This window comes from Equus caballus, chromosome 11 (genome assembly GCF_041296265.1).
Source record: "Equus caballus isolate H_3958 breed thoroughbred chromosome 11, TB-T2T, whole genome shotgun sequence".
In the NCBI taxonomy this organism is placed as follows: Eukaryota; Metazoa; Chordata; class Mammalia; order Perissodactyla; family Equidae; genus Equus; species Equus caballus.
Window position 1 is genome coordinate 8,805,801 of NC_091694.1, and position 26,470 is coordinate 8,832,270.

A 26,470-nucleotide genomic window follows, 5' to 3' on the forward strand; every position below is an offset into this window, starting at 1 on the left:
ATCATCCCCTAATCCCAGTTGACCGTCTGGCATCTGTAAGTTACAAGAAAAGCCAAACCAAAAGCATGAGGGGCCAGGTTCAAACTCACTATGAAAACTCATCTTTGCCATGTTCCTGAGATTAATTCTCTTGGGGCTCGTTGCATTTGGAATAAAGTTCAGGTTCACTCTCCCATCACTCAGTAGACTCCAGCCACCCAGAACTTCTTTAGATTTCTTGGACGCACAAGGATCTTGTCCACCTGCAGGCCTTTATTCTTACTCTTCCCTCTGCATGGCACATTCTTTTTCTCTAATGCTCACTCTCTAAATTGCTCCTCCTCTCTTTCATTCTGCAGAGCTCAGTTTCAATGGCACCTCTTCAAAGAGTCCATCTCTGACTACCCTTTCTGAGTCAGGTCCCCCCCTGAAACTCCATCAGACCCCAAGGCTGTGCGCTTCCCAGCACTGATGGCAGTGGACGTGTTTGCTCGCTCGCTTTTTTGCTTGCTCTTTTTGCTGTCTGTTCCCTGTTTTCATGAGAGCATAGCAAGTGCTCAGTGAATTTCTGTTGACTAAGTGAATGAATATCTGTTTAGCAGAGTTTAACAAAATCATTTTCCTGCTTGGCATAGTTTCTGCCCCTTGCTTAGCCCCATCCTGAGTCAGGTCAGCTGGAGTCAGAGGCCACAGTGTGACAGCCGTGTGGTTCATGAGTTTAACGTGTCATCACAACCCCCAGGGGGCCTGGGACAAGGCCATGTGCTGCAGACATGCTGACAAATTCAAGTCTTTGGGGACGCAGCCTGTAGAAGCCCAGATTCCAGTAGCTTTGTAGGGTCTGGAGGAAAGCCCACTGAGTTCTCCTTGACCGTTGTTATCGGGGCTGGCTGTGCAGACCTGCTGCGACCCAGGGTGGTGGCTCCATCAGCTTCCCTGGTCAGAGAGAAAGGTCTCCTGTCCCGGGTTCTTGGCTCCTTGGCGTTTGCTGTGCACTTTTATGATGTGTTACTTCGCTCATAAACTGTATGCCTATCCCACGAGCCTGGGCAGAGCCTCCAGGCCACAAGCCGGATACTCACACGGCTGACTTTACCAGGATGTGGTGCCCTGAACGTTCCTCTGACCTCTGGCGTGGGGAGCCCAGATGCTTCCCAGGCCGGGGAGTGGGTCAAGGAACCCAGGCTCTGACTCATGAGCTCCGGAGGGCCTGACAAATCCACTTTTGAACGTAGCCTGTGGATAATCTTGAGCTGTTAACAGGCCCCGGGAAATAACCCCGTGGCTCCTTGAGGCCAAAACCAGAGCAGAAAACCTCTCTGTGAGTCACGGCAAATATTTACCCTCGAAAGTTTGATTGTGAAAGCTTCTAAGCTCTTGGATGGCACTACCCCTGGGGCTTACAGGGCCCCCCACCAGCAGCAGTTAGAGGTGTAGTGTAGAAAAGGGCGAACAGGATGATCCCCCACTTTCAAAAGCAGGCTGGGAAGAGCCCCTGAATCCTGGGGCCCAGTCTTCCCTAAGAAAATGCAAGGGATAGAGTCACAGATGCTCTGGGCTCGCCTGGGGAACCTGTCCTCTAATAGGACCTCTGACTTTCAGCTGCTCGTTGGTGTCCTGGCTATGCGATTACCTAAATGAAGTTTTCTGCCAGATCAACCCTTTGCCTCCCAGTAAGAGTGTTTTTAGGCTGAGTGCTGGATGTGAAACCCCTCCTGATCCAGTCTTTCCCCACCGCTATCCAAATGAGCCTTGAGGAAACGGAGCCGCAAACCCAAAGCTGTCATGACGTTGGGTACCTTCCTTCTTCCTTCCACGGGAGTGGCTGTCTTATCCATTCGTCTGCCCATCTTCCCTCCCTCGCAGCCAGGACCTACTGAGAAGTAGCTGCGTGGGAAGGTCAGAGGGGGTCTTTTGCCAACACTTGCTTGTGGTGGATTAGAACGTAGGGAGCACCCGAAAGATTTTGCCTTCTTGAAGCAAAGCCTTCTGGAGAAGCCACTGATGACTTGGCCACGGGACAGATTTCCAGTCCACGGGTCTAGTGCCCACGCCTTCCTGGATGGAAGAAATGGGAGTGGCTCGCTGTCGATGCTCTGGGCAGGAGTCGCCCAGGCGCGGGTTCCTGGCAGGGAGACCAGGAGCTTCTGCGGGATGGTTTTCCTCTTATTTTGTTTGCTGACATTTTGTTTCATTTTAAAGAAATGGGTGCCTCAATGTAATGCTGTAGGTCTTAGGTTATTCAGATTTGAACTTTTACCCCGTGCTTGAGATTGACTCATGCGTCAGGCAGTTATATAAATAATAGGGCTGATAAGAAGATAGCCGAGGCTCCATTTGAATAAACAGCTTCCTTTAGGGTGGAAATCACCTGTGATTGGAGGTGAAGAGCTGACTGCAGAGCTGGGTTGCAGGCAATGGTCTGGGAAGGAAGGTTCCCTCAGATATAATGGGGGCTCTTAGCTAAAAGGGACCATGAAAGCTCTTTGGGGGCCGGTGAGTTTCTTACAGTCCAGCTGGGAAGAAGTTCAAAATCAGCTTGACACGCCTGCAGTGCCTGCAATGAGCTCTGCTGTTGACTCACTCGTGGTTTCAGGGGGACACTTTTCTCTCTCACTTGTGGGTGGATGTCCACAGCTAAGATCGGAAGAACAGAGGGGCAAAAGAGATGAGGGGGATGAAATCTGTCACTTCTCTCCTTCCCCCTGCCACCCTCACCTGCTCTCTCTCACCTGGACTAACTAACGTCTCTCTCACCACTGGCCATTCCTGCCTCCTTCCCATCCTCTACCCAGGCCAGCCATAGCGAATGCTTAAAAACACAATTCTAACCACATGGCTCCTACTTAAATGGCCTCCAGCTGCTCCTAAGACAAACACCAAATCCTTAACCTGTGGCTCAACAATTCCACTCCTGCTATAAACCCGAAATAACTGACACAGGCATTCAAGCAAAACTTGTACACCCGTGTTCACAGCAGCACTACTCACAATAGCCAAAAGGCAGAAAACCATGCAGATGTCCATCAATGATGAATGGAGAAACAAACGTGGTCTAGCCATACAATGAAATATTTATTCAGCCACACAAAGGAGTGAAGTGCTGATACACCATACAGTGTGGATGAACCTTGAAAACATTGTGCTAAGCGAAAGAAACCACGCACAAAAGGCCACATATTGTATGATTCCACTTATATGCTATCCAGAGTCGGCAAATGCATATGGACAGAGAGCGGGTTAGTGGCTGCCTGGGAGGAGGGCTGGGGGGAGAAGGGGATGAAAATGTTTTGGAACTAAATAGTGGTGATGGTTGCACAATACCACAGATGTACTAAATGCCACTGAACTGTACACTTAGAAATGGTTAAGATGGTAAATTTTATGCCATGCGAATTTTGCCACAATTAAAAAAATCATCCTTGGGGCCGGTCCCGTGGCCAAGTGGTTGAGTTCGCGCGCTCTGCTTCAGTGGATCCTGGGATCCTGGGATCTTGCAGAACAGGAGTCCCTGGGGGCTATGCCCCCTCTATGTTGTCAAGTTCTACTCTTTGTTGCATCCTCTGTCATGTCTAAGAGAGAAGAGGAACTTAGCAGTTACTGGTGGATCGATTCATTCCTAACTCACTTCATTGCCGTCACACCAACGGCACAGGAATATTCTCAGACTTTCAAATCACGAGGATCCTTCCTCCAGTTTCCGTATTTCCATCTCCAACACATTTCTTTAGTGCTCTCTTGTTCTCTTGCCACTGTTCAGAGGGAAGGCGTTCTCCCAAAGGAAAAAAAGGTTATAAATGGTGATTCAGTTCCTGAACTCCCCCACAAGCTTTACGTAACCCATAAGGTACTTAAAACCTTATAAACTACTCATACATGAGTTAAATGGGCTTTTGTGAGCTTGACTTGTACCCAACCTACCGTTTATAACAGAGCTCTATAGGAAAATTTGCTGGGAGCTCAAAAAAGGCATAAATGTTTTGTATTCTAAAAATGCTGTTGGAATTTGGCCCTCTTCTTCCATTGATGGGATGTTGGTCGATGAATATGGTTAACCCTCTTCTGAGATGCATTAAGGGAGAAGGAGCCAGATTGAGCTTGGAATTCCGGCGACGGGGAGAACGCAGTGGGCCTTGCTGGGCTTGTAGGTGATGATGTTGTCTCCAAGATGGCCTTCATAGGGGGGAAAAGGCCCTCTGTGGGTCTCCTTCCCTCCATCTCTCCTTGCACACTGTAGTACCTGGCTCTGTGCTAGGCTGTGTTCTGGAGACCCTTTCAGGAGGATGGCTCAAGGCTCTTCAGAAGCTGAGCAGAGCCATTCTGGCTTCATTTTCTCAATATCACAAGTCTCCGTTGATGCTGCGCCTACTACATACAGAGCCCACAGTGTGCTATGCGAGAGTGTAGAGCGAGGTTTCTCACCTTCTCAATGCTCCTGACATCTTGAAACAGATGCTTCTTTGTAAAGGGGGCTGGCCTGTGTGTTATAGGAGGTTTAGCAGCATCCCTGGCCCCTTTGCAGTAGATGTTGGTAGCCTGTCCCCAGTTGTGACAACCAAAACTAGCAACAGATCTTGCCAATGCCCCCTGGGAGACCAGGTCACACCCAATTGAGAGCCCTTGGTCTGGGGAAATAGGAGGGACATTCCCTTCCCCAGGTGGCTGCAGCCTTTTCTGGAACACAGAACTCATGCCCATCTGGTGGGAGAATCCCCCAGCAGGGCCAGGACCTGACAGGTGGGTGGGCCCTGCCTGGACTCTGGCTTTGGCTGGGACACCCCACTACTGCCTGCATGGTAAAAGGTGTCTGGGATGGGGTGGGTGTGTCCATCTTCTTGGAAGGCTCTGGAGCCAACCACAGTTCCATTTCCCCAAAGCTCTGCCCGGACAGCCTCACTCGGGCTTTGGGTGAGCCCACCTTCCCTGCCTGAGCCCGGCCTCCCCACACCCAGCTGCTGCCTGTGGGGGTGGACCCATGAGGTTCCCATTGCCCAGGGTTGCTCATGCCGTTTGGGGCAGATAATCCTTCCTCTTCCTAAGCTGCAGAGGTCTCTTCATCAGGTTCACTCCCTCAGACACAGTTTAGATGTGGGACTTATAACTGTATTTCTCTGTATCAGTGGTCCTCAAAGTGTGGCTTCTGGCAGCATCAACATCACCTGTTAAAATGTAAATTCTCGGCCCCCCTCCAGGCTGCGGAACTGGGTGCTTTGGGGGTGGTCCCGGCAGTCTGTGTTCTGACAAACCCTCTGGGTGGTTCTGATGCACTCTCAAGTTTGACGTAAGGACACAGGAAGAAGAAAGCAGAGACTAAAAAGACTGATTACTCATGGCAGGGAGGGAGTTGGGACCCGGCTGGTAGCCTCTTCTCTTTTACTCTAAAGTGTTACTTTCCTGGCTTGGCTCATTATACTCTGGTTCATACATTGTTAACATTAGGGGAATCTGGATGAGGGGGACACAGGGACTCTTTGTACTATTTTTGCAACTTTTCTGTAAATCTAGAATTATTTCCAGGTAAAAAGTAAAAAAGAAAATACAGAGTACCTGGCACATAGTAGGGACTCTCTAAATATTTGGTGAATGATTAAATTTGTATATTAAAATATTTAACAAGTCTTGAAGGAAAGGAACCTATTTAACTTTAGGGGGAAAAATGAATAAAGACATTCTCCCACATAACCACAATATGGCTATCCCACCCAAGCCATGTAACTTTGATATAATAAATTATCTAATAGACTGACCCTATTCAGCTTTCCTAATCATCCCCAATGTCCTTTATAGATTGGTTTGTTTATCTTGGAGTTGCGTTTCGTTGTCTCGTCTCCTTCCTCCTCTTTCGTGGAAAGCAGCGTCCCTGCCTTTCTGTCTTGGATGACGCTGACATTTTGGAAGAGCCCCGAGACCCGGCTGTTGTCCATGGGATACAGCGGAGACCATCTCAGCAAACTCCTGTTCACACGGGATGGTTCTACTTTGATTGTTTCTGAACTCCCGTGTCTCTGAGTGGCTGTTCAGGTGGGGACCAAGCAGCTGTCGACGTCATTAAGCTTCCTTAGCCATGTAGTGGACACTGGCCCTTCCTTTCTCCTCCGTTTATGCTCATTTGGAGTCGCTGGTTATGCCCTTCCCTCACTTTGAACATTCCTTCTCCTGCACAGCTCAGTTACCCCTCAGAGAGAGTACAAGGGCCAGAGGTGAGAGTGTTTAATTGGCTTCCTCCCACGAGGGCAGAGATTTCTCGCTCCTCAGGCATGCCCCCTCCGGGGCATCCATTGGAGCCAACTGAGATCTACATATAATAGCGAAGGAATTCTTTGCAGTTGCTGACTTGATGGAGAGAAAAGGACACTAGACAGGTGTCAGCAGCCAGCCATTCATTTGAAAATACTGGGAACCTTTTTTTGTTTTAAAGATCATTAAACAGCATTAATATTTTAAGCAAACAGGGATCTTTTACCATGTTTGTGTTAGGTCCCTCTGCTCCCCACAGTGGAAAATTGGTAATAGATGACTTCATGGAGTGAAATGTTGTTCAGAAGCACAGGCTACCCCTCATACTCTGAGACTACAGGTGGATCCACCCTCTACACTGTTTCTGTAGGAGTGCAGTGGGCAGCACTGGACACATGGGTGAAGCCCTTGAGTTCTGGAATCAGCAGATCTGAGCTGGAATTTCAGCTCTGCTACTTAATGGGCTGATGAACTTGGGAGAGATATTTAACCCTCTCTCAGCCTCAGTTTCCTCATCTATAAAATGGGTTGGTAACATTTCCTGCGCAGGGTAGTTGCCAGAGCAAAATGAGATGATGCATGAACAGCACTTAGCATTGGACCTGCACTGAGCAAGCCTACTGAGCTTGCTATGGTTGCTGTTAGCCAGGTGCCTCTGCAACCAGCACCCGGCATTTCTGGAAGAAGTGACTCTGATTAGGGTGGCCGCTTCGCCCACCATGTTGGTGTCATTAGTAGCTGTGCAAATCAGCAGGCAGAGAACCTTCCAGCTGATGGTTATCCCAGCCCATCCCACTGGCATTGGCTTCATGGACGTGCATCCCACACTCCCCCTCAGCTGTCTATATCGAGAAGCCAAGAAAACACAGTCAATTCCCAGCAGCAAAGCTCTGAGTCCCCAGCTAGCTAGACAGCAAGCCCGAAAATACACAGCACAAGGAAGGAAAAGCTTTCTTTTGTGTTAGATTTCTTTCCAGCGTCTCGCCTGGTTTTCTTCAGGTCCGGTCTGCACTCAGAGGCAGGGGCCTGTGGCTTTCAATGCTTTTCAGCTTCAGAAGGGAAAGCAGGGGTCTCCTGGATGCAGTGTGTTGAGTCCTGGGAAGGTGCTGTTGGGGGGGGGAGGGGCCAGGGCTGGGCCTCAGGGCCAGAACTTCCTGTGTCTTGCTCCTGCCTCTTCACCAGCACCTTAAGAAAAGTCTAAAGAATGACGATGAAAGATGAGCAGACACCCTACCCGTAAGGTCTTCACTCGCCTTCCTTCACTCCTTGCAAGCATCCCCTGTTGCTCGCAGGACATTGACTCTAAAGCTCCCTGTTGCAGCTTGAGCCCTCCTGGGCTCCAAGTTGTCTTGGCCATCAAGCCATTGACTTCACCTGCTGTGAAGATGCTACAGGCCCTCCCCTTTCCCTGCCTGCACTGCCTATCTTGGCTCCACTGGAGAGAGAGCAGGAAGTTCAGAGCCCCTGAAACCCATTTCATTTGCAAAGGAATACCATTCCTCTTCATGCGGAGCCCAGGCTGGTTGCGTCAAACAACGGACTACACACTACAGACCACATACAACAGACTACAGCTTTCTCTCCCCGGCCAGGGAGGGAAGGGAGCACGGTCTAACTGTATGCAAATCGCCAGCAGTTTCTCACCAGCCCTCACGGCTCCCTGCTCAGTTTGCATGAGGCACACAGTTCAGTTACTCTCCCTGAAGGAGGAGGAGGAGCAGGTGGTGTTCAGCTTTGAACTCCGTCCACATGCCCCAAGGGTAAGTGAAGGTATAGTTCAGTCTGAACAAGGGAGTGGAGAAAAAAAACCTCCCTGTTCTCTAAGTTTTGCATTGGCCAGGAGCCAGGCAGAGAGAGCAGTGTGACGGAGACTGCAGTCGAAGGCTATTGAGAGCGTATGTTATTCAGCAGCAGAGCATTCAGCTTCCAGGATCGTGCCCAGAAGATTGTTTTGCGGGTGAAAAAGAAAGGAGCCTTTCAGCCCCTCTCATTTGGCCTGCGCTGCAGTTTCACTGAGCAGCCGTTTTGGAGTTTCCTCTTGGATTGGTTTATGCTGTCCAGATGTGCACAATGTGATGGTTTTGTTTTTTGGCTTTCCAGATGTGCACGGACAGGAAAATGAGCTTGGGCAAAGCCGGAGGTCTCTCTCTGTAGCCCCTGGAATCTGGAGACCCCATAATGCCGTTGTTGTTTAGGAATCACAAAGCTTGGGATCTGGGAAAGAGCTTAGGGGTCGCCCAGTTTAACCTCCTTATTTTAGAGCTAAAGACACTGAGGCCCAGGGACTTGTGACATGCTCTCCGCTGATGGATTCCATGCAGCTAGGAGCAGACAAGACATCAGCCTTGCTGGAATTCACGTATCTGTACGCACGCCTGTTTCATCGCTGTGTCCACCTGGCACTCTTCTAGGTGCTTGGGACACATCTGTGAACAGACAAAGATTTCTCGCTTGTTCTGATGCCATGTCAGACATGGGGGACAAAATGAATAATAAACAAAAGATGACTACGTTACATAGTAGGTTAGAAAGTAAGAATTACTACCAAAAGAAGAAGAAGGAAAATAGAATAGGGTTAAGGGGGAATGGGAGGCTGGGTGGTTTACTTTTTTTTTTTTTTTTTTTTGCAGAAGATTAGCCTTGAGCTAACTACTGCCAATCCTCCTCTTTTTGCTGAGGAAGACTGGCCCTGAGCTAACATCCGTGCCCGTTTTCCTCTACTTTATACGTGGGACGCCTACCACAGCATGGCTTTTGCCAAGAGGTGTCATGTCCGCACCTGGGATCCGAACCGGCAAACCCAGGGCTGCCGAAAAGCAGAACGTGCAAACTTAACCACTGCACCACCAGGCCGGCCCCTGGTTTACAGTTTTTGCTAAGGGGGTGGGAGTAGATTTCATTGAGAAGGGGACTTTCTTAGTTATCTATTGCTGGCGACCAAAATAGCTCCAAGTTTGGTGGCTCCCATCAGTAAACGTGATCTCCTGTTTTCTGTGGGCTAGGAATTCCAGAGCAGCTTTGCTGAGTGGTCCCTGCTCAGGGTCTCTCCTGAGGTTTCAGCCTGGGCTGCACTCATCGGAAGGCTGCACTGGAGCTGGAGGATCCACTTCCAAGATGGCTCCCTCACATAACTGTTGGCAGGAAGCCTCAGTTCCTTGTCACATGGGTGCCTCCATGTGGCTGCTGGAGAGTCCTCACAACATGGCAGCTGGCTTCCCCCAGAGCTAGTGTTCAAGAGAGACAAACAGAAGCCACAATATCTTCTATGACCTGGCCTTGGAAAAGTCATATGACCTAGTCTTGAAAGAGGTGAAGAAGTGAGACAGAGATACCTGAGAAGGAATGTTCCAGTAGAAGTGCCCTAAGGTGGGAGTAACCAAGCATGTTTGAGGAAGAGCGTGGAGTCTAGATGGCTGGAGTGGAAGGAGCCAGAGGAAGAGCAATAGAAGAAGAGGTCAGGGGAAGAACAGAGGGTGGGAACGTGTAGGTCACTGCAGGCCAGGGCAAGGACTTGAACTCTGCCTCTGAGTGAAACAGGTGGCCACACCCATGTTTTGAGCAGAAGAGCAACATAAGCAGACCCAGCAGATGTGCAGAGATTAGGCTATGGGGACAAGGGGAGAAGCAAAGAGGCCAGTCGGGAGGCTGTCACTGTGAACCAGGGAGGCACTGGTGGAGGCTCCTACCTGGGCACCGCAGTGGTGGCGGGAAGAGTCTCTGGACTCTGGACAGATTTTGAGGACAGACCCTGCAGGATTCCCTGTTGGATGGTGGGTGAGGTGTGATAGAGAGTAGCCAAGATGACACTGGGTTTATGGTCTTCCTTCCCTGGAACGCTCACTGGCCACTCTTTCGCTCTGCCTTCTGTGGTTTTATATAAAGAGATGAGGTGTGGAGAAGGGCCTGGAAGCCAGCTCCAGTTCCCTCGTGTCAGGGACCCATGCTGTGTTCTAAGGTTTGTCCCTCACCCTGTGTTGGCCTTGGTTACTGCATCTACAGAAATGAGCTTACCCCTCCTAAGTGAGAGAAGGAATCAATGTTTACAGAGGCGCTTAAAGCTCTTCAGAAGAAAGGGCCAAAATGCTGGAACATTCTTTGGTGGTTTGCAATGGTATTTTGCGTGCTGGAGGACTAAATGTTTTTGTTGCAACCCCTCCCCTAAGATGTTGACCCTGCAGAAGGACTGACTGAAGCATTCAGGGAGTAAGAACCTGGAGTGAAAGGAGACGTCAGGAGGCATGAACTGAGGAATTACCCTATACCTTAGATCCAGCCCTAGGGTCTAAGGGAACTCTCCACATGCCGGGTTGGCAGGGGATGAGAACACCAAGCCCACCTCACCCACACCCTCACGGGATCCTCTGCTGGGGTCTGCACAGCCGCCTGGACCATGTACATCAAGTTCAAAAGCAGGCACTGCCAAGCTGTGCTGTTAGAAGTGAAGACAGTGAGTCTTCTTGGGGCCAAGGCAGTGATGAGCAGGGAGCCCAGGCTTGGGGGGCCCCCGGGGTGCTGGTAACGTTTCTTGATCTGGGTGTGGGTTTCGTGAAATTCATCAATTAGCGGATAAGAAGGCATAGCTTAGTTTTGTCTGGTTCAGGACTTTAGGTAAATAAAATCACAGCGTTTACTGTTTTGTGTCCAGCTTCTTTCGCTCAGATTTTGTCTCTGAGGTGCCTCATCCTGTTGCACGTAGCTGTAAATCATTCATTCCCATTGCAGAGCACAGAATTCCGTGGTGTGAATGGAATGGGAACACAATGTATTTATTCCTTCTCTCCTTGACGGGCATTTGGTTCGTTTCCAGCTTGGGGCATATCGATAGGGCTACCATGGACCTCCTAGTCTTTTCATGAACCTGTAAGCACATTGCTCTTGGGTGTATACTCCCTGGTGCTTTTTAAGTGGCACAAGGCAGCCTCTTCCCTGACTGATGTGTAGGATGGATTTAGTTGCTGGGAGACTGAGCAGGTCGAGATCCCCCAGGCATCCCTCAGGGCGTCCGAGAGCCCTTGGATATTTGGGAGTCTTCTCTACTTTTCAGCAAGGAGAGGTGTCCAGTGGTGGCCTGAATCACCCTTGGACACCACCCTGCCTTGTGGCTGGGGCCCTTCCCTGCCCACTGTGGGGAAGGCGGCAGACTTTAAGAGAAACGATGGGTCATCCCATCTTTCCAGCCTGTGGCAATAAGCCTCCCAGAACTGAAAGAAGGCTGAGGGAAGATCCCTTGCGTGCTAAGCCAGCTGCTCAGAGCAGGTAGGGCCAGGCAGCCCTGCGGGGAGCATCCAGTCCCTTCCTACCTGCAGCCTCATCAGACACCTTGACAGACAGCCGGTGATGTCATCACCAAGCCCGAACAATCAGGCTTTTCACGGCAGGGCGATAACAATCAAAACAGTGTGTAAGGGCCTGCGACGCAAGAGCACACACGCTCACCGCACATGGGAGGAGCCGAGGGCCGAGGTGAAGCGGGGCCTGTCAGGAATGTGCCATTCTCCTCTCATCCTCCACTGGCCAGAGGACACAGCCTGGAGAGCCAGGCTGCAAGGTTCAAGCACGCTTACTTGCCAGTTTCCAGAGAAACCATGACTCTCTCCACCACCTCCCCTGGGACGCCTCGCCTCCAACCCCACAACTCAACACTACACTGAGCAATAACCTGTGGTGGGGTTGAAGCAGGAATGTCCCATTGCACAACTCCAGGGGGCACCACTCACTGAGAACACAACATGTGAGGTGCCCCTGAAATTGCACAACACTGAGGTTCCAACGCTACGGCCTTTGGAATGAGGGAGCAGAGACCTGGGGTTCTTGAGTGTTACTTTTACTTTGAACCCCAGGAATCCGTCTTGCCCCAGCTAAGGTCCCTGGAAGATCGGTTCCATGGAGCCTGAAGTTCTCAAATAAGATGCATGAGATCAGGTGTTCGCCTTGCTTGGTCTGAGCAGTTTCTGCTGTTTGGATGTTTGCTGAGAAAGCAAGCTCACCTAAGTTTTGCTTGCTCTAGGTCAGTGGGTCTCCACCGGGGGTAATTTTGCCCCCCAAGGGGACATTTCGCCATGTCTGGAGACACTTTTGGTTGTCAGGACTGGAAGGATGCCACTGGCACCTAGTGGGTAGAGGCCAGGGATGCTGCTAAACATCCTACAGTGCACAGGACAGGCACCCACAACAGAGAATGAACCAGCCCCAAATGTCAGTAATGGCAAGGCTGAGAAACCCTGCTATCCATGAGATGCTCAGAGCCCGTTAACCCTGGAGGTCTCTGGGTAACGTCTCCCCTGCTCCGCCCCGCCCTCCCTGTCTCCTAGAGCCAGCCAGAACCTCTGCTCACCAGGCGAGTGAGCATAAGGCAGCACCCGCTCCTCTGCTGGGGATTGGAGCCCAAGTAACCATCTTTCTCTACGATGGTTCGATGGGTCTGCATGAGGCCCAGAGGACCCACAGCATGTAGAGTAGTGGTTAAGAGTCCCCATCTGTAAAATGGGGATAATAATGGTAGAAAATACTTAAGAGGTGGTTGAGAGGGCCAAGCATGTAGCTACAAGTAAAATGCTTACAACCACACCTGACACTTAGTAACACTCAATAAACGGCAGAGATGATTATCATCATTTTTATTCTAGCCGGAGGCCTGTAGGCTCCCTCTGATGGGCGTGGTGACAAAAGATGGGCTGGTTTCGGCCGCAGGTTGTTGCAATGGGGTCTGTGGTGCCCTGTGTTGCTCCCGGCACATGCCCTGTGCTGCTGCTGACACACACTGAAGGCCCGAGACGTTCTTAAGTGAAAGGTTTGAGTGGAGACAGCTAAGAAGTGGATTTCAAGGGAACCCCCTCCACACGTCTCTTTCAGTACAGGGGTCTACCTCCCGAAGAGGGATGGAGAGCCCTGGGACGGAATCCAGACCCTTGGTGTTGGGAGGACCCCTGGGGCGGGGCTGGGACATTGAACACTCAGGTTTTTCCCTCAAAAACCAGCAGACTCAGCTGCCTGTGAGTCTTCCTCATCCGCAGGAAAGATTCTTAGACAACGGATGTCTAGGAGAGATGGGCTTTGACTTGGGGAGGAGGAGAGAAGGAAGACCTGGAACTCCCTGCCCTGCCATCTCACACCTTTCTTACTCCCTTCCTTCTTCTCACATAAAATGCATTTCCCCATCTCTGTCTATTATAATGAGCCCCGTCCTTCAAAGCCCTTCCTGAATGTCGCTTTCTCCATGAAGGTTTCTGGGATCGTCTTTCTCTGCCAGAATCCTTCTCCCCCTGTGCTTTGTGCTTCTCTTCTGGCCCTTGGCACGTCCTGTGCTGTCCTGTAGTTACCTGTATGCAGCTCTGTTAGATGGTAACCTCCTTGAAGATGGGGGCCCTTCCAAACATCTTCATGGGTGGCTTAAGTCCTCATACGTGGCCAGGGCTTAGCAGTGAATCCTGGAGTCACTCCTGAAAAGGGGCGCCCAGCTGGCTATCGGTTGCTATTTCTGGCCTTGGTTCTGACCAAGAGGTCACAGAATCAAGAAGGTTGAGGAGCATGAGTTTGAGAAGAAATTCGTGTGAGGTTGGGAAGGTCACTGGACTGTGAGGAATGGGGGACCTGAGTGTCTGTCTCAGGGCTGCCTCATTCAGGAACCTTGGGCAATTTTAACAGTCGCTGCCGTTTAAGGAACACCCACTCTTGACTGAGCTGTGCCCAGCACTTCACAGTGATTATTCCCCGTTGGCAGAAGAACCCTGAAAATGGGGGAGTTCTTTGCCCATTTAACGGACAAAGTGAAGGCCAAGTTTCTTGTGGCTTGCACTCTGTCACAAGAGTGCACCTGTGGGTCTCACCCAGGTCTGTCTGGCTCACCACTACATGTCCCATCGCCTGCAAAGACCTTGAGCTTCTCTGCCCTATTGTTTTCTGCCTGAACAATGAAGGTGCCCACCAAGGGGCCTCCAAGGGTGCTTGTGGTCTGAGTGAGTCAGTGAGTGTTCTCTGACTTTTAACTCTGGGGGCTGAGTGGGAACAGGATGCCCAAGATAAGAGGGCAGCCCACAGGGAAACAGGGTCAGGCCTCTGGGGGCCTCCAGGCCTCTAAGAAAAAGCAGAAGCAACTGCCCACTGGGCTGGCCTTTCTTCCTGTTGCCCACCTCTTGGGATTCTCGGTGTTGGAAGATAGGGCCAGGAGGGCTCTCCCACCCAGCAGCCTGGAGGGTGAGTATTGTACTGGAGAGGCCCTCGGCCCTCCGCCTCTACCCGGCTGGCAGAGCCAGGACAGAGGGAGGCAGTGGAAAAGCACCCTCGGCCTCTTTGCTTCTGCTCGTGCATCTAGATGGAGAGGCAAGCCCATGAATGCGTACCTTTTCCCTGCCTGCACCTCCTTGGCTCCCCTCATGGACCCGGCCCACTCCGTCTGCAGGGAGTCAATATTTGTGAATGAGCCCAGCACCTTCCCCACCCCAGGGGTTTCCGGCTGCTTCCTGGCCCTAAGCAGCCTGAATTGCCCCTTTGTGTCCCAGCCCCAGGCAGAGAGCAAAGCGTCTGCTGCTGTCACTGAAGGGAGGCCATCTCTCCTGCCCCTGCTGCCCAGCCAGCCCCTGGGCGTCACTGGGCTGGGCTGGAGATGAGCGGCCCACGCGGACTGACCTGACGCCCAAGGGACTAGTGAGAGATGGAGTGGTCGGAATGAGGATTAGTCCATCAGAAGCGTTGGATAAGGCCTTTTTAGAAAAACATCTGCTCGGCTTCCAGGATTCTGTGTACATCCTCTGTGGCAAATTAAAATTCTCACCCAGGCTTGCCTCTGCCACCTGCCAGGTTTCTGGGTGCTTCCAGGGATGACCAACTCATCCCAGTTGGCCCGGGACTGTCTCTGTTTCAACACTGACTGTTCAGTGTCCCAGGAGCCCTCTGAGTCCTGGGCAAACATGGGCAGTTGGGCCCCCCAGCTCCCCTCACAAAGCTCAGACTGCATTCAGAGAATCCTGACTCCTTAACCTATTTGCTCACACTGCTGATGAGAGAGCTCTGAGGGTGAACCATGGCTGCTCACCTCCTTCCCAGGTCAGAGAGGGAGGGCGATGTTTGCTCATCTTCCTTCCTGCCATTCTCTCTTCCACCTTGGCATTAATAAAATCAAAGTCCTAGGAAATGAACCTTAAAAACAGCCCTCATTTCCCCTAATGCTGGACGGGGCCTGTCCCTTCCCAGCAAATTCAGATTCCTAAGGGGAAGGAAAAGAGAAGTCTGGACATGCCAAACCAAATCCAGCTCCTGCCCGGAGGCAACCCTCCCAGACAGACAGACAGACCCTGGGCTCATCTTCCTGGGAGAGGCCTCTCCAGGCTGCTCTTGTCCCTACAGGTGCCACAGCCCCCAGGAATCACCTCCCCACCCCGTGACACACTGCCCTGTAACCCTTCCTCCCCCCTCCCCCCACCTCCTCTCCCTCTGTCCTCCTCTGTCCTCCTCTGTTCCTGATCTCCCCATCAATGGCCTTTCCCGGCCCTTCACACAGGATCCCCTCCCTGGGTGGGGCCTGGGTGACAGGTCACCATGAGGCTTGGCTTGTCCCCGAAGGGCAGGGACACTGTCAGGGGACAGCCTGTGGTTTCTTTTCTTAAAGACTCCTTCGTTCCCGCTTCCCTCTCCTTGCCACTCATTTGCTGTGGTCCAGACTGGTAATGGTGTCTTTGTGCTTCCGCTGGGAGGAATCAAACACAAGAAGACAGCAGCTTCAGTGTCTTCTGAAGGCGAAGGGCTTGGGTTTTTCCCCTTGCTTTTGAATCCTGCCTGGAATCTTCACAGCCCATCCTGGAAAGGAAACTCTGATTTGGGCTGTCCCTTCCCAAAGTAGACCGTGGAGGGAGTGGCACACAAGCCCCACTGCCTCGGGAGGCCACAGGCAGGCAGAGAGTGTCCGTTAGTGTGGAGGCCGTGCGAGAACAGTAGGGCTGCAGGAGGGGGTGAGGGCTTCTGGGGCTTCCTCCATGCCCCAGTGCCCTGTAGCAGGCGTACTTGTCCTTCTTTCACGGTGTCCTGTCCCTGCCAGCCAGTCTAGGCCCCTACTGCTCCCGAGTCAGCTCCAAGCTTGTGCTTCCGGGGGACCAGCCCTGCCAACCTGAGCCCTGTTTCCCTTCTGCTCCTCGCACCTAGACACACAGTGGCCATTATTCCCAATCACTCTTGTTGAGACGTCCCGTCTCCCCAGGACCCTCTGCTTTGACGCTCCAGAATCCCTTCCAGGACTTCCCAGCTCAAGCTTGAGACACAGAAAGCACCCAGTCTGCAGGCTGCACGACACATTCACAAGTGGCTGCTGGTGTCCTTGGCTCCCAGCTGGGCAGCCTCTACAATGCTCCTCAGTGAGTGTCCCCTCCTCAGTGAGGGTCCCGATAGCAGACAGCACGGAGGAGTTCTTGAGTTGGAGACGGGCGTGGCCACCATCCTCCTCCCCTCCCCTTTGATGACTTCTTAAGTCAGTGGTGTTCAACACGGTCAGCACATTCTTAAAATCTGCAGACCCCGGGGCTTGACACCACACGATTAACCGGAATCTCCTGGGTAGGGCCCAGACACTGGCATTTGCTAAAGTTCCCTGGTGACTGGAATGTGCAGCCAGGGCTGAGAGCTCTGGTTTAATTCATGGTCCTGAGCTGATGCAAGCGGTGAAGTGAAGCAGCGGGCGTGGAGTGGACGGAGCCCCTCCACTGGGTCACCCCCACCTGGTTGACATCTAACATGTGCATGGCACACAGCAGAGCAAGGGAACATGGTGGGCCAGTGTTGGGGGGGGGGTGTGAGGGGGTGAGTGTGTATGTGTGTGCACGCACATGTGTGTGAGTGTGTATGTGTGTGCATGTATGTGTGTGCGTGTATACAGGAGAGCCAAGTTAAGAAGGTGGGAAAGGCAGAGAAGCTGTGGTCCAACCTTGCTGTGGGTTGAGGAGCCTGGGAGCACTCAGGAGAGACTCTGAGATGGCCCAGTGAGGCGGCGCCCTGCCCAGAACGACCTGGCAGGATCCCCAGGGCGCGGCACCTGGTTGGGCTGGAAGCCCCATGCTGGAGCCAGGGCAGGGCAGCGGGAGCCCAGCCTGCCAGGGATAGAAGAATGGGCTTTCTGTGCTGCTTATCAGGACGGTGGCTCCCGGACAGGATGTGGAGGAAGCTTCCACAGCCCGCCCGGCGGCCGGCTGCAGTCAGCGCCCAGGCATGGTGAGGACTTTGGACAGGGAGCCCCACCTCTGACTTGCTGGTGACATTGGGTGGCAACTCTGCGGTTAGGCCTGGGGTAGGTCACGCCTGTGAACATGGAGGGACCGTGACAGCTGTGGGCAGTGAGCCAGCCACGAAGTGCTATTTCTACCTCAGACAAGGGGCACAAAAGCTGCTCCAACACCTTGACTTTCCTCATTGAAAGAAACCTTGGATTTGGGGCTTTGCCAAAGGTCAAGAAAGCTCATTGTATTCACCCCACGATTTGCAGGTGGTGAGGGGATACTGAAAAAGTTTGGAGGAAAAGGACCCCGCCATGAGGGTCTGTTGGAGAAGGCAGGGCAAGGGCTAATGAAATATTGGCAGGAATTTGCCCTTAAGCTTCATTTCTTCAGCAGAAGGATATCTCAAATGTCCCCTGCCCCTGGAATATAGGAGCTCAGGGTCAGCTTGCGCTATGAAAGTGATAGCAGAAGCCTCTAGAAAAAGCTGAATTTCTGCCCAGCGCTGGTGGGAGCATGCTCGTCAGGGTCCTATACCTTGAGCAGGGCTGGACAATGGATCCAAAGCTGGGTCTGGATTCCTACACCAGACCCAAGAGGTGAGAAGAGGTGAGACTCGACTCCGTTCCCAAACCCGGCTCCCAAGACCACTCTCATCCCCGTCCCTGAACAACAGAGGGAGATCTTGACCCTTCTATCCTGCCTGATAGACTGGCTGAAAATGATGGTTAGGGACTCAGAAAAGGAGAGCCAGGCTGGCCCAGCAGAGCCCCCTACCAAGCACACGTACATACCTAAAAGGCAAAGAAACAGAACGACAGCTTTTTCCTGAAAATCACAAGCCAGATTTCTTTTTGGACCCTGTCTAATTTCTCCTCCTCTCACTCTCCCCTGTTAAGCTGGGACAGATCTGGGCTGCCTTGGAGAATGTGTTGGCCAAGGTTGACTGCCAGCCCTTGACTAGCAGAGATATTTCTGAGACCCAGCTGCCTGGCACAGATTTTAAGGGTCACCCAGCGGCGACCCCCAGGGCTCGCTATCCATTGCAGCTTTCCATACTCAGAAATGGAGGGGAACTCTCTGGGCTCATCAAGGTGTCCTGTAAACCCTCCCAGGAGCTCTCGTCCCCTCTGTGCCAAGGGGAGGATCTGGTCTCCAGGCGGTTCCTGGGGCTCAGTGGGGATGGAGCCTGAAGGTGACCAGAGAAAGGATGCCAGCCCAGGAGGAACAAGAGTCCGGGCCTCCTAGGAGTTTCTGTGCACCTGACCAGGCTGACCAGCTTGCAGGAGCCCAGGATCAGAAAGACCTTCAGGTGGCACAGTGGGTCTCCAAGGAGCGACCTTATGAGTGACGTAAATATCTCACAGAAGTATCAACAAGAGGAAATGAATGCACGCTGGTGGGGATTCCAGCAGAGAGGGGCCAAAGTCAGACTTCCAAGTCAGAGCTGCTTGAAGCAGGACTCTCTAAAGGAGTGAGCTGTGATGCAGGGTGGAAAGTATTTGGAGCCTGACTTGGAAAGGGGACCTATGAGTTCTTGGAAAGGCCCCCCGCTGGCCCCATTCTGCTTCCTGGAACTAAGTCAGCCCTCTTGTTAACACTGACTGTCCTACACTCCCATCCTGTCGCCCCTTCTATCACCAGCTCACACTGAAACCTCTGTGACAACACTCTCCCCACCCCACAACAGACATTGATTAGGTCCTTACTGCACACCAGCTCCTCTGTGCTAAGGGCTCCAGAGAGACCATCCAGGTTATCACCCGGGCAACTCTGTGACTGCGGAGCAGAAGCGGGATTGTTCTTCAGATTTCACAGTTGGGGAAATGGAAGGTGGCACAGCCAACAAATCAGGGGTCCAGGATTTGAACCTAAGAAGTCTGACTGCAAAGCCGAAACTTAAACTCCCACATGCGTGATGGTGAGCTCCTAAGTAGGATGGGGCACTCAAGGCCCTGGGTCTCTGGTTCCATCTCGTCAGATCCTTCCATAGCTCCTGGGTCAGCAAATTATACCCCATGGGCCTAATCCGGCCCACCACCTATTTTTGTAAATAAAGTTTTATTGGAGCACAGCCACACTCATTTATCTACATATTGGCCGCTTTCCCACTACAATGACAAAATGGAGTAGTGGCAACAGAGACCCAGTAAAATATGTACTATCTGGGCCTGTTCAGGAAAAGTTTGCTGCCCGCTGGATCGTGGAATGTCTGAGCCCCTCTTTATCTAAGAAGTAAGAGGAGAGAGCTGCCTTAGATGATGCAGCCGGGAAGCGAGGGAGAGGTCAGCAGACACAAACAATTCAGCTTCCTCAAAATAGTTTGCAGGGTGCATGGTGAGGGTTCTTAATTTATACGTGTGCCTTGTCTCCCTGGGGGTCACATACTGCATTTGCAGACATCTCGTTCTGTTTTTCCTCCCTTTGATCTCTGATACCTGGTCTGTGTGCGAAGCAGTCTCTCAAGGCTTGGCTCCAACTGGTTGACCATTTCACACAGCTCAGTGTCCAACACAGGCAGGGAGAGAGGACCGCAGTGAGCCCCACAGGGGCCCAAAGAAGTCAAAGAAGTGTAGCACCAGTGCCAGAGCCACACAGAGAGCCGGGGGGCAGCCAAGCCCAGACCCAGGAGATCTGCGTCACCTTGAAATTCTGCATCAGTCCTTCCTTGTCCCATTTCTGAAGTTGCTTTTGGATAAAGTGTGATATACCCATCTCCATGCCAGGAGCGAATGGAAACCAAAATGTATCGAGCACTTCATCCTTGCTAGGAACTTACAGGCATTAGGTCTCTGGGTCACCCGGCAAGCCTTCGTGGTAGATGTCATCATCCCCTTGTAGCCCCTTCCATGTTATTTATGAGGATCTGAGGCAGAGAAGGCCAAATGGTGTGTGCATAGTTGTACAGCTAAGTGGCAGAACTCAGCTCATGCTAACACCCAGCTGGCATGTTCTCTGCTATATTGTAGCACCGTAAAGATCAAGCATCCCAGGGGACCAAGGACAGCACGAGTGGCTGGAGGGTGTGTGTCCCTCACTCCCTCTCCTCATGCTCTCCACCGACACGCATGCCCTAACCTTTCTCCTTCCTCCACCTGTCACAGGTCTCACCTGGGTCTCTCACACCAAAGGATGGTGTTGGGCCTGGGCCTGGGGCCCCTGTGTGTGGGGGGGGCTCCGTTCCAGATAGCCATATTCATGTGCCTTCTTGGTCTTTCAGGAATTTAGCCATTGGAATTGGGATCCAGAATTTCCCAGAGGGCCTCGCTGTCAGCCTCCCCTTGCGAGGGGCCGGCTTCTCCACCTGGAGAGCCTTCTGGTAAGTGCTCCAGAGTGTCGGCTGCCAAAGGCCAGGGTCTCTGATATGAAGCTCAGAGCAGTCCTCCATGCGGGCTTCTTTCTTCAGGAACAGCTTCTCCTGACCTGAATCTGAATCTGTATCACAAGCGAATCTGGAGCTTCTGGTACAACGCTAACAACCTGGTTGAAACTTCACCCCCAAGGCTGGGAGGAACCTCAAGAAACTCATCTCTTAACCTTCAACCTTTATACAAACCAGCCCAAATGGCCATGTTTCCTATTTCAAAACTGTTCCAGGGGCAGCCACACCATGCCCATTCAGTGTCAGGTTTCTCCCCGTTGGGTAGGAACAACCAAGGTCAACCTTGTGTCTACTCTAAATGTTACATGCCTTAACCCAGGCTCCTATTACGGTGGCCTGCCCCCGAGAGTCATTACCTTAGCTCCTGTCATAACGCTTGTCAATGTGAAGACCAGGATTATGTCAATAGGGTCTTGGGAGAGGAGGCCCATTGCACTCATGCCTCCTGTTTCCATAGTCCCCAGGGGCTTTCTAGTCTCTTCCTTAATTTTACCTTTTCAGTGACGTGTAAGATGAGTCCCCCATCTTCAGAGGAGGGAACCATGGCTCAGAGTGTCAGTCAGGGGACCAGCTCAAGTCACCTGGCTTATCAGGAGAGACTCCAAGTCTCACCTTCTTCCCCTCAACTCAGGACTCAGAGCCCCAGAACACCGCGATGTGAAAACAGTCACCACTCTAGAGTGGATGGTCAGAGCATTTAAAAGGCTGCTAATAACAACAATTTAAAAATACCTTTCATTTTATAGGGACTTATGACTTACAAGTTCTTGCACATACGTAGATTATGTTATTTCCACCCTCCGCTACCTCTTTCTCCATTGTTGGCGTCTGCGAAATAGCGGATTTGGGTGAGGGCAGGGCAAGACGACCCTAGAGATGTTTTTCCAAGTGTGAGTTGCATGACCCCACAAGGCCTGTCATTTCATACAGTAGAGGCCCCACGGCAGAGGAGGGACGGGAACCGGGCATTTGTGGTCAGTGTCCAGACCCTGAGATTAAACTTTTCTTTAATTCTCACTCCAGTCTGGGCTTGACGTCATACCCACTTTTTCCTGAGGTGACAAAGCCGAGGCCAGGAATCGTACACACTAAGGAGCTGCAAGTCCCCTGGCCTGTGCACGCGAGCCTGGGAGCCAGGCAGCACGGCCCTGCAGAGGGTTCTCCAGCACCAACAGTGTCTCCTGCACGCCAGCCTTCTGCTCCTGGCCGGGGAGAAGCAGGGCGGGGTCGGAGTTCACAGTCCTGTCCTTTCATCTGGGGAGGCTGGGCGGGACGATGTCCCTTACCCCATTTTACAGATGGAGAAATGGAGGCTCAGAGGTGGGTATATCTTGCCAAATGCCCATAGCAAGGGACAGTGGGGACGATGTCCCAACTCCTTGCCTATTGGCATTCAACCTGCAGCAGGTGTCTTTTGCCAGTGGGCCTCAGCTGTGGGGTTCAGATACCAGCTTATCTCCTGCTTTCTCAATTCTCAGTGCTCCTGTGGCCTGCTGTTTTAATCAGGGCTCATTTGATTTCAAGCAACAGAGACCCACTCTCGCTAGCTCAAATAAAGGGATTTTTTAAAAGGAGAAATCTCACCTTAATCCAAGATGGAGGCAGTGGGGACAGGCCCTCAATCTACACAAGGCCAGGTAGGGTACACCTCTTCAGCACGGGTGGATGGGTACAGCTCCTTCAGAAGGGCTGAATTTGTGGCCTGAACCCCCAAATATGCCAAGCACAAGTGTCCTTGGGAAACATCCATACCGCTTTTAATCGGTGTCCTATTGTTCAAAAGACAACTAGGCATCAATTGCTGAATGGATATTTAACGTGTGCGGTATCCATACAAGGGGACAGTATTCCATCATAAAGGAATGGATACCGATACATGTGACAACATTATGCTAATGCTTGAAAACATTATGCTAAGTGAAATCAGCCAATAAAAAGGATACACATTGAATGATTCCATTCTGGATATGAAATATCCAGAAGAGGCAGATCCAGAGAGACAGAAATTAGATTAGTGTTGGCCAGGGGCTGGGAGGAGGGAGGCATGGGGAGGGGTTTCTTGTTGGGGTGATGACAATGTTCTGGAATTAGATAGTGGTGATGGTTGCACAAGCTTATGAATATATTAGAAACCAGTGAACTGTACACATTCAGTGGGTGTGCCAGATGCCATTTTTTTACTTTAAAAAGACAATGGAGGAAACGTAGAACTCTAACAAAGCACCTTGTAGGGGAGGTGTCGACTGTAACCGTGGAACAGGGAGTCGGGGAAGGAGAGGAGCTGGTTAAGAAAACAACGGGAGCTCTTTCAGCGCCGTGCCAGGTATTGCGTGGAAGAAGACGCATCCCTTTTCTAGAGTTGAGTCAGCAGTCAGAGCATGTCGAGTGTCTGCCTGCCTCTCCCCAAGGTCACACGTGTCTCTGTTCTCTCCGTAGGTACGGGCAGCTAAGCGGCATGGTGGAGCCTCTGGCCGGGGTCTTCGGGGCCTTTGCCGTGGTGCTGGCTGAGCCCATCCTGCCCTACGCTCTGGCCTTTGCTGCTGGTGCCATGGTCTATGTGGTCATGGACGACATCATCCCCGAGGCTCAGATCAGGTTGGAGAGCTTCCCCTCCCTCACCTGTCGCTGTCCCCAGCCCAGGCCGAGCCCCAGCCTCGGATCTGCCCTTTGTTCATTTGCCACTATTTCTTTCCTTCCACCCCTTCCTGCCCCTTCTCCACCCCCTCCTCAAATGTGCTCTCTGATACAGAAAGAGAGAGGAGGAATGGGCACATGGGTGGAGAGACAGATGAGGTGATATTAGGCCGTGGCATATGCGCCCCTGAAGTCTACAGACCCTGAAGAGCAGACTATTATTTTTGTATATCCTCTCTCTTCTTCTCTCTCTCTCTCTCAGGCTCTCGATTTTTCTGGGGCTGGAATGAGGGGAAAGATGAGCTCTGAAATGTTAACCAAAGCTATACATCCATGTTTTCTCATTGTCTAGCTACAGGCCAGGTACCGGGGGGGAGGGGGGCTTTCTTCCTCGTTTCATTGTGGTTTTTATAGCAGGATGATTTTGAGGCTACATTAAATAATATCTTCAAGAAAAAATTGCTACTTTTTATTGCTCAAGCATGGATTCCAGAGCCATGTTGGGTGACCTCGGGCAAGTTACTTACTTGTCAGTGCCTCAGTTTCCCCACCAGTAAAATGGGAATAATAGTACTACTGACCTCATGTGGTTATCCTGTGGGATTACATGAGTTAATCAGTTTGCCTGGCATATAGTAATCCCCAATAAATGTCACTGGTCATTGTTATTATCATTAGTAGTGGTAGTATTCTGTTTTCTATTGGAATTGGACATTACAGAGGTTTCAGCCTGTGTCCCAGAGTGTATTAAGGTCTTCCTTTTCTTTTCCTTCCTCCCTAGTGGTAATGGGAAGCTGGCATCCTGGGCCTCCATCCTGGGATTCGTGGTGATGATGTCACTGGACGTTGGCCTGGGCTAGTGCTGGAGTGCTCCGGACCCCAGGAAGGGCAGCACGTGGAAACTACAACGGTCGGCTTCTATGGGACCACATGCCTCTTTCTTCACGTTAAAACATTTTTCCTTTCTCTCCTTTTCATCTCATTATCCTGATTGAATCTGATTATAATATGACAATTTTTACTTTTCTTTTGAGAGAGATGTTGGTTTTTTTTGGAATTTCAAGGTGTCATGGAACTATGGATCTTTGCTGGGTCACTCAATGGACTCTTTCTTCAGTGGGATTACCAAGGACATGCAGGTCAGGAAAATCTCCGCTTTTGTACCTTCATTCTCCCTCGCTTGACTCAATGGCAACTCTTCAAGGTCACCTACAGAAGCAAGCTACCAAGAGAGAAGTCGCCTAAGCATTTTGCCTGGTGACTCAGAGCACAATGGCCAGGACATCTTGTGGTCTGTCCCTCCTGATCTGTCACCATTGGTCCTCTACCCATCTAGACCAGAACTGGAGCATCGCAGACAGAGCAAGTACTTTCCAAGGCCCAGCCAGCCCAAGGGGCAATTTACCTTCCCATACCTCCCCCAGGGAGATGCTTCTGGGAGAGGGTACAGCAAAGGGAAGAAAATAAGCTAGTCTTTCTCTCTCTCCCTTTAAGGCAAAGATTGACACTATTGCAGTTAAGGGAATCAGGACAACTGTGACTATGCACGGAGCCTGTGACAACAGGCCAGAGTGTGGCTTTGATCTCTATGGATTCCAAGAGCAAAGTGGCTTGTCATCATGTCCAAATCCCCTAGATGTTTATTTTGATCAGTTTATAGCCTTCATTTTTCCAAGAGACTTGGGGATACTAGCAAACTGCTAGAACCCAAACCCTTCATTGACTCATGGAGGGAGCCACTTAAGCTAATTTGGCTGAATGAAAGATGTTTGGAATCTGCAGTAGGTCCTTCTCCGTTGACCATTTGGTAACTTGTAACCTGACCCAGAACTCTGAAGCTGCAGCAGTCTTTGCTGGAGTTTGATGGGAAAGCTTAGGATTAGAAAGGAAGAAGGGATAGGAAAACAAAAAAAAACGGAGGGAGAGATTTTTTCCATTTCCCTTTTAAAGTAAACTCTAGCCAAGTGACCATTCTGAAATGACCCTAAAGAATGACTTGAACTAGACTGGAAGCGAATCTACTCCTTCCTACACACAGCTTCTCCAACAGGGGTGATATAACACGTCTGCTTCAAACACGGTAAGGCCTGCCATCCTCACTGGTCGAAGGAGCACATGGGACCTTGACTCGGCTCCACTGGCAAGGCAGGCCGCCCACGAGCCAGGTATTCAGGCACTGTGTTATCAACGCCTGCCCTGAGTTTACAGGTTTAATTGCTTCCAAGGGTGAATGCCCTGCTCTGTGAATGCTCTGAGACCCCGAAGGCCCACCCTTTGCTGAGTCTATGTATGTTCTTCCGAAGCACTGATGATCAAAACTAAAGACACATTCAGAGGTTTGATTGGTTGAGATGAATTGGTTTGGTGGTTGGTGTTTGTGTATTTTTATGTCTTTGTATGTAGTTCTGCGTAATGCACACTTCTTTCTGATGGACAAGACCTCATACTGTGATCAATATCAATAAAAGGGATATTGTCGTGGATGACCTGTGCTGTGTTAGTCCTTCGTAAAGCTGCTTCTTTCCAGGGTTGATAATATATAAGAGCTAACTAAACTTAGTCCTAACATCTCCTCTGCCCAACACCAGGAGGAGCAAAAGAAAGAGTTGAGATGAGAAGGGCTAGCAAGATTCAAGGTTGCAAACGACAGCATCCCACCCAAGCTTGCTTAGACAAAGAACTTAATGGGAGGCAATGCGAAGGCTCACGGGATCTTAGGAGAATCAGGCTTGAAAATGGTTTGGAACCAAGAAAACTAGAGGTCTGGGACCATGGTCCAATCACATCTCAAAAACAGCTTGGTTTGGATGCAGTGGCCCCCAGTGTCGGTTTCTGGACATTGGACACCACCACTCAAACTGCAGTGCCTTCATGCTACACCACCACCATGGAAATTAGCTCTAAACTAACCCTGATTCTTTGAGCCTTGGGTCCACACTCAAAGTTCTGGACAGGAGCTTAGATCCTGTGCCCATGAACTAGCTGGTCCTGCCCCCACCCCAAGACTCACACAATGGTGGATTTTCAAATTTTGGGGACCAGT

At 51.3% G+C, this 26,470-nt stretch overlaps 1 protein-coding gene across 11 annotated transcripts in view; it reads left to right on the forward strand.

Moving 5' to 3' along the window:
- SLC39A11 (solute carrier family 39 member 11) overlaps nt 1-25,910 on the forward strand; it is a 352,088-nt gene extending 326,178 nt beyond the window's left edge. For all 11 annotated transcript variants that reach the window (XM_070226022.1, XM_023652126.2, XM_023652129.2 and 8 more), the window contains 3 exons: nt 20,632-20,730; nt 23,230-23,388; nt 24,209-25,910. In XM_070226022.1, the coding sequence (XP_070082123.1) occupies nt 20,632-20,730; nt 23,230-23,388; nt 24,209-24,287 (337 nt within the window). In that variant the 3' untranslated portion in view covers nt 24,288-25,910. The remainder of the gene's footprint in view (nt 1-20,631; nt 20,731-23,229; nt 23,389-24,208) is intronic.
- The last annotated feature ends 560 nt before the right edge of the window (nt 25,911-26,470 follow it).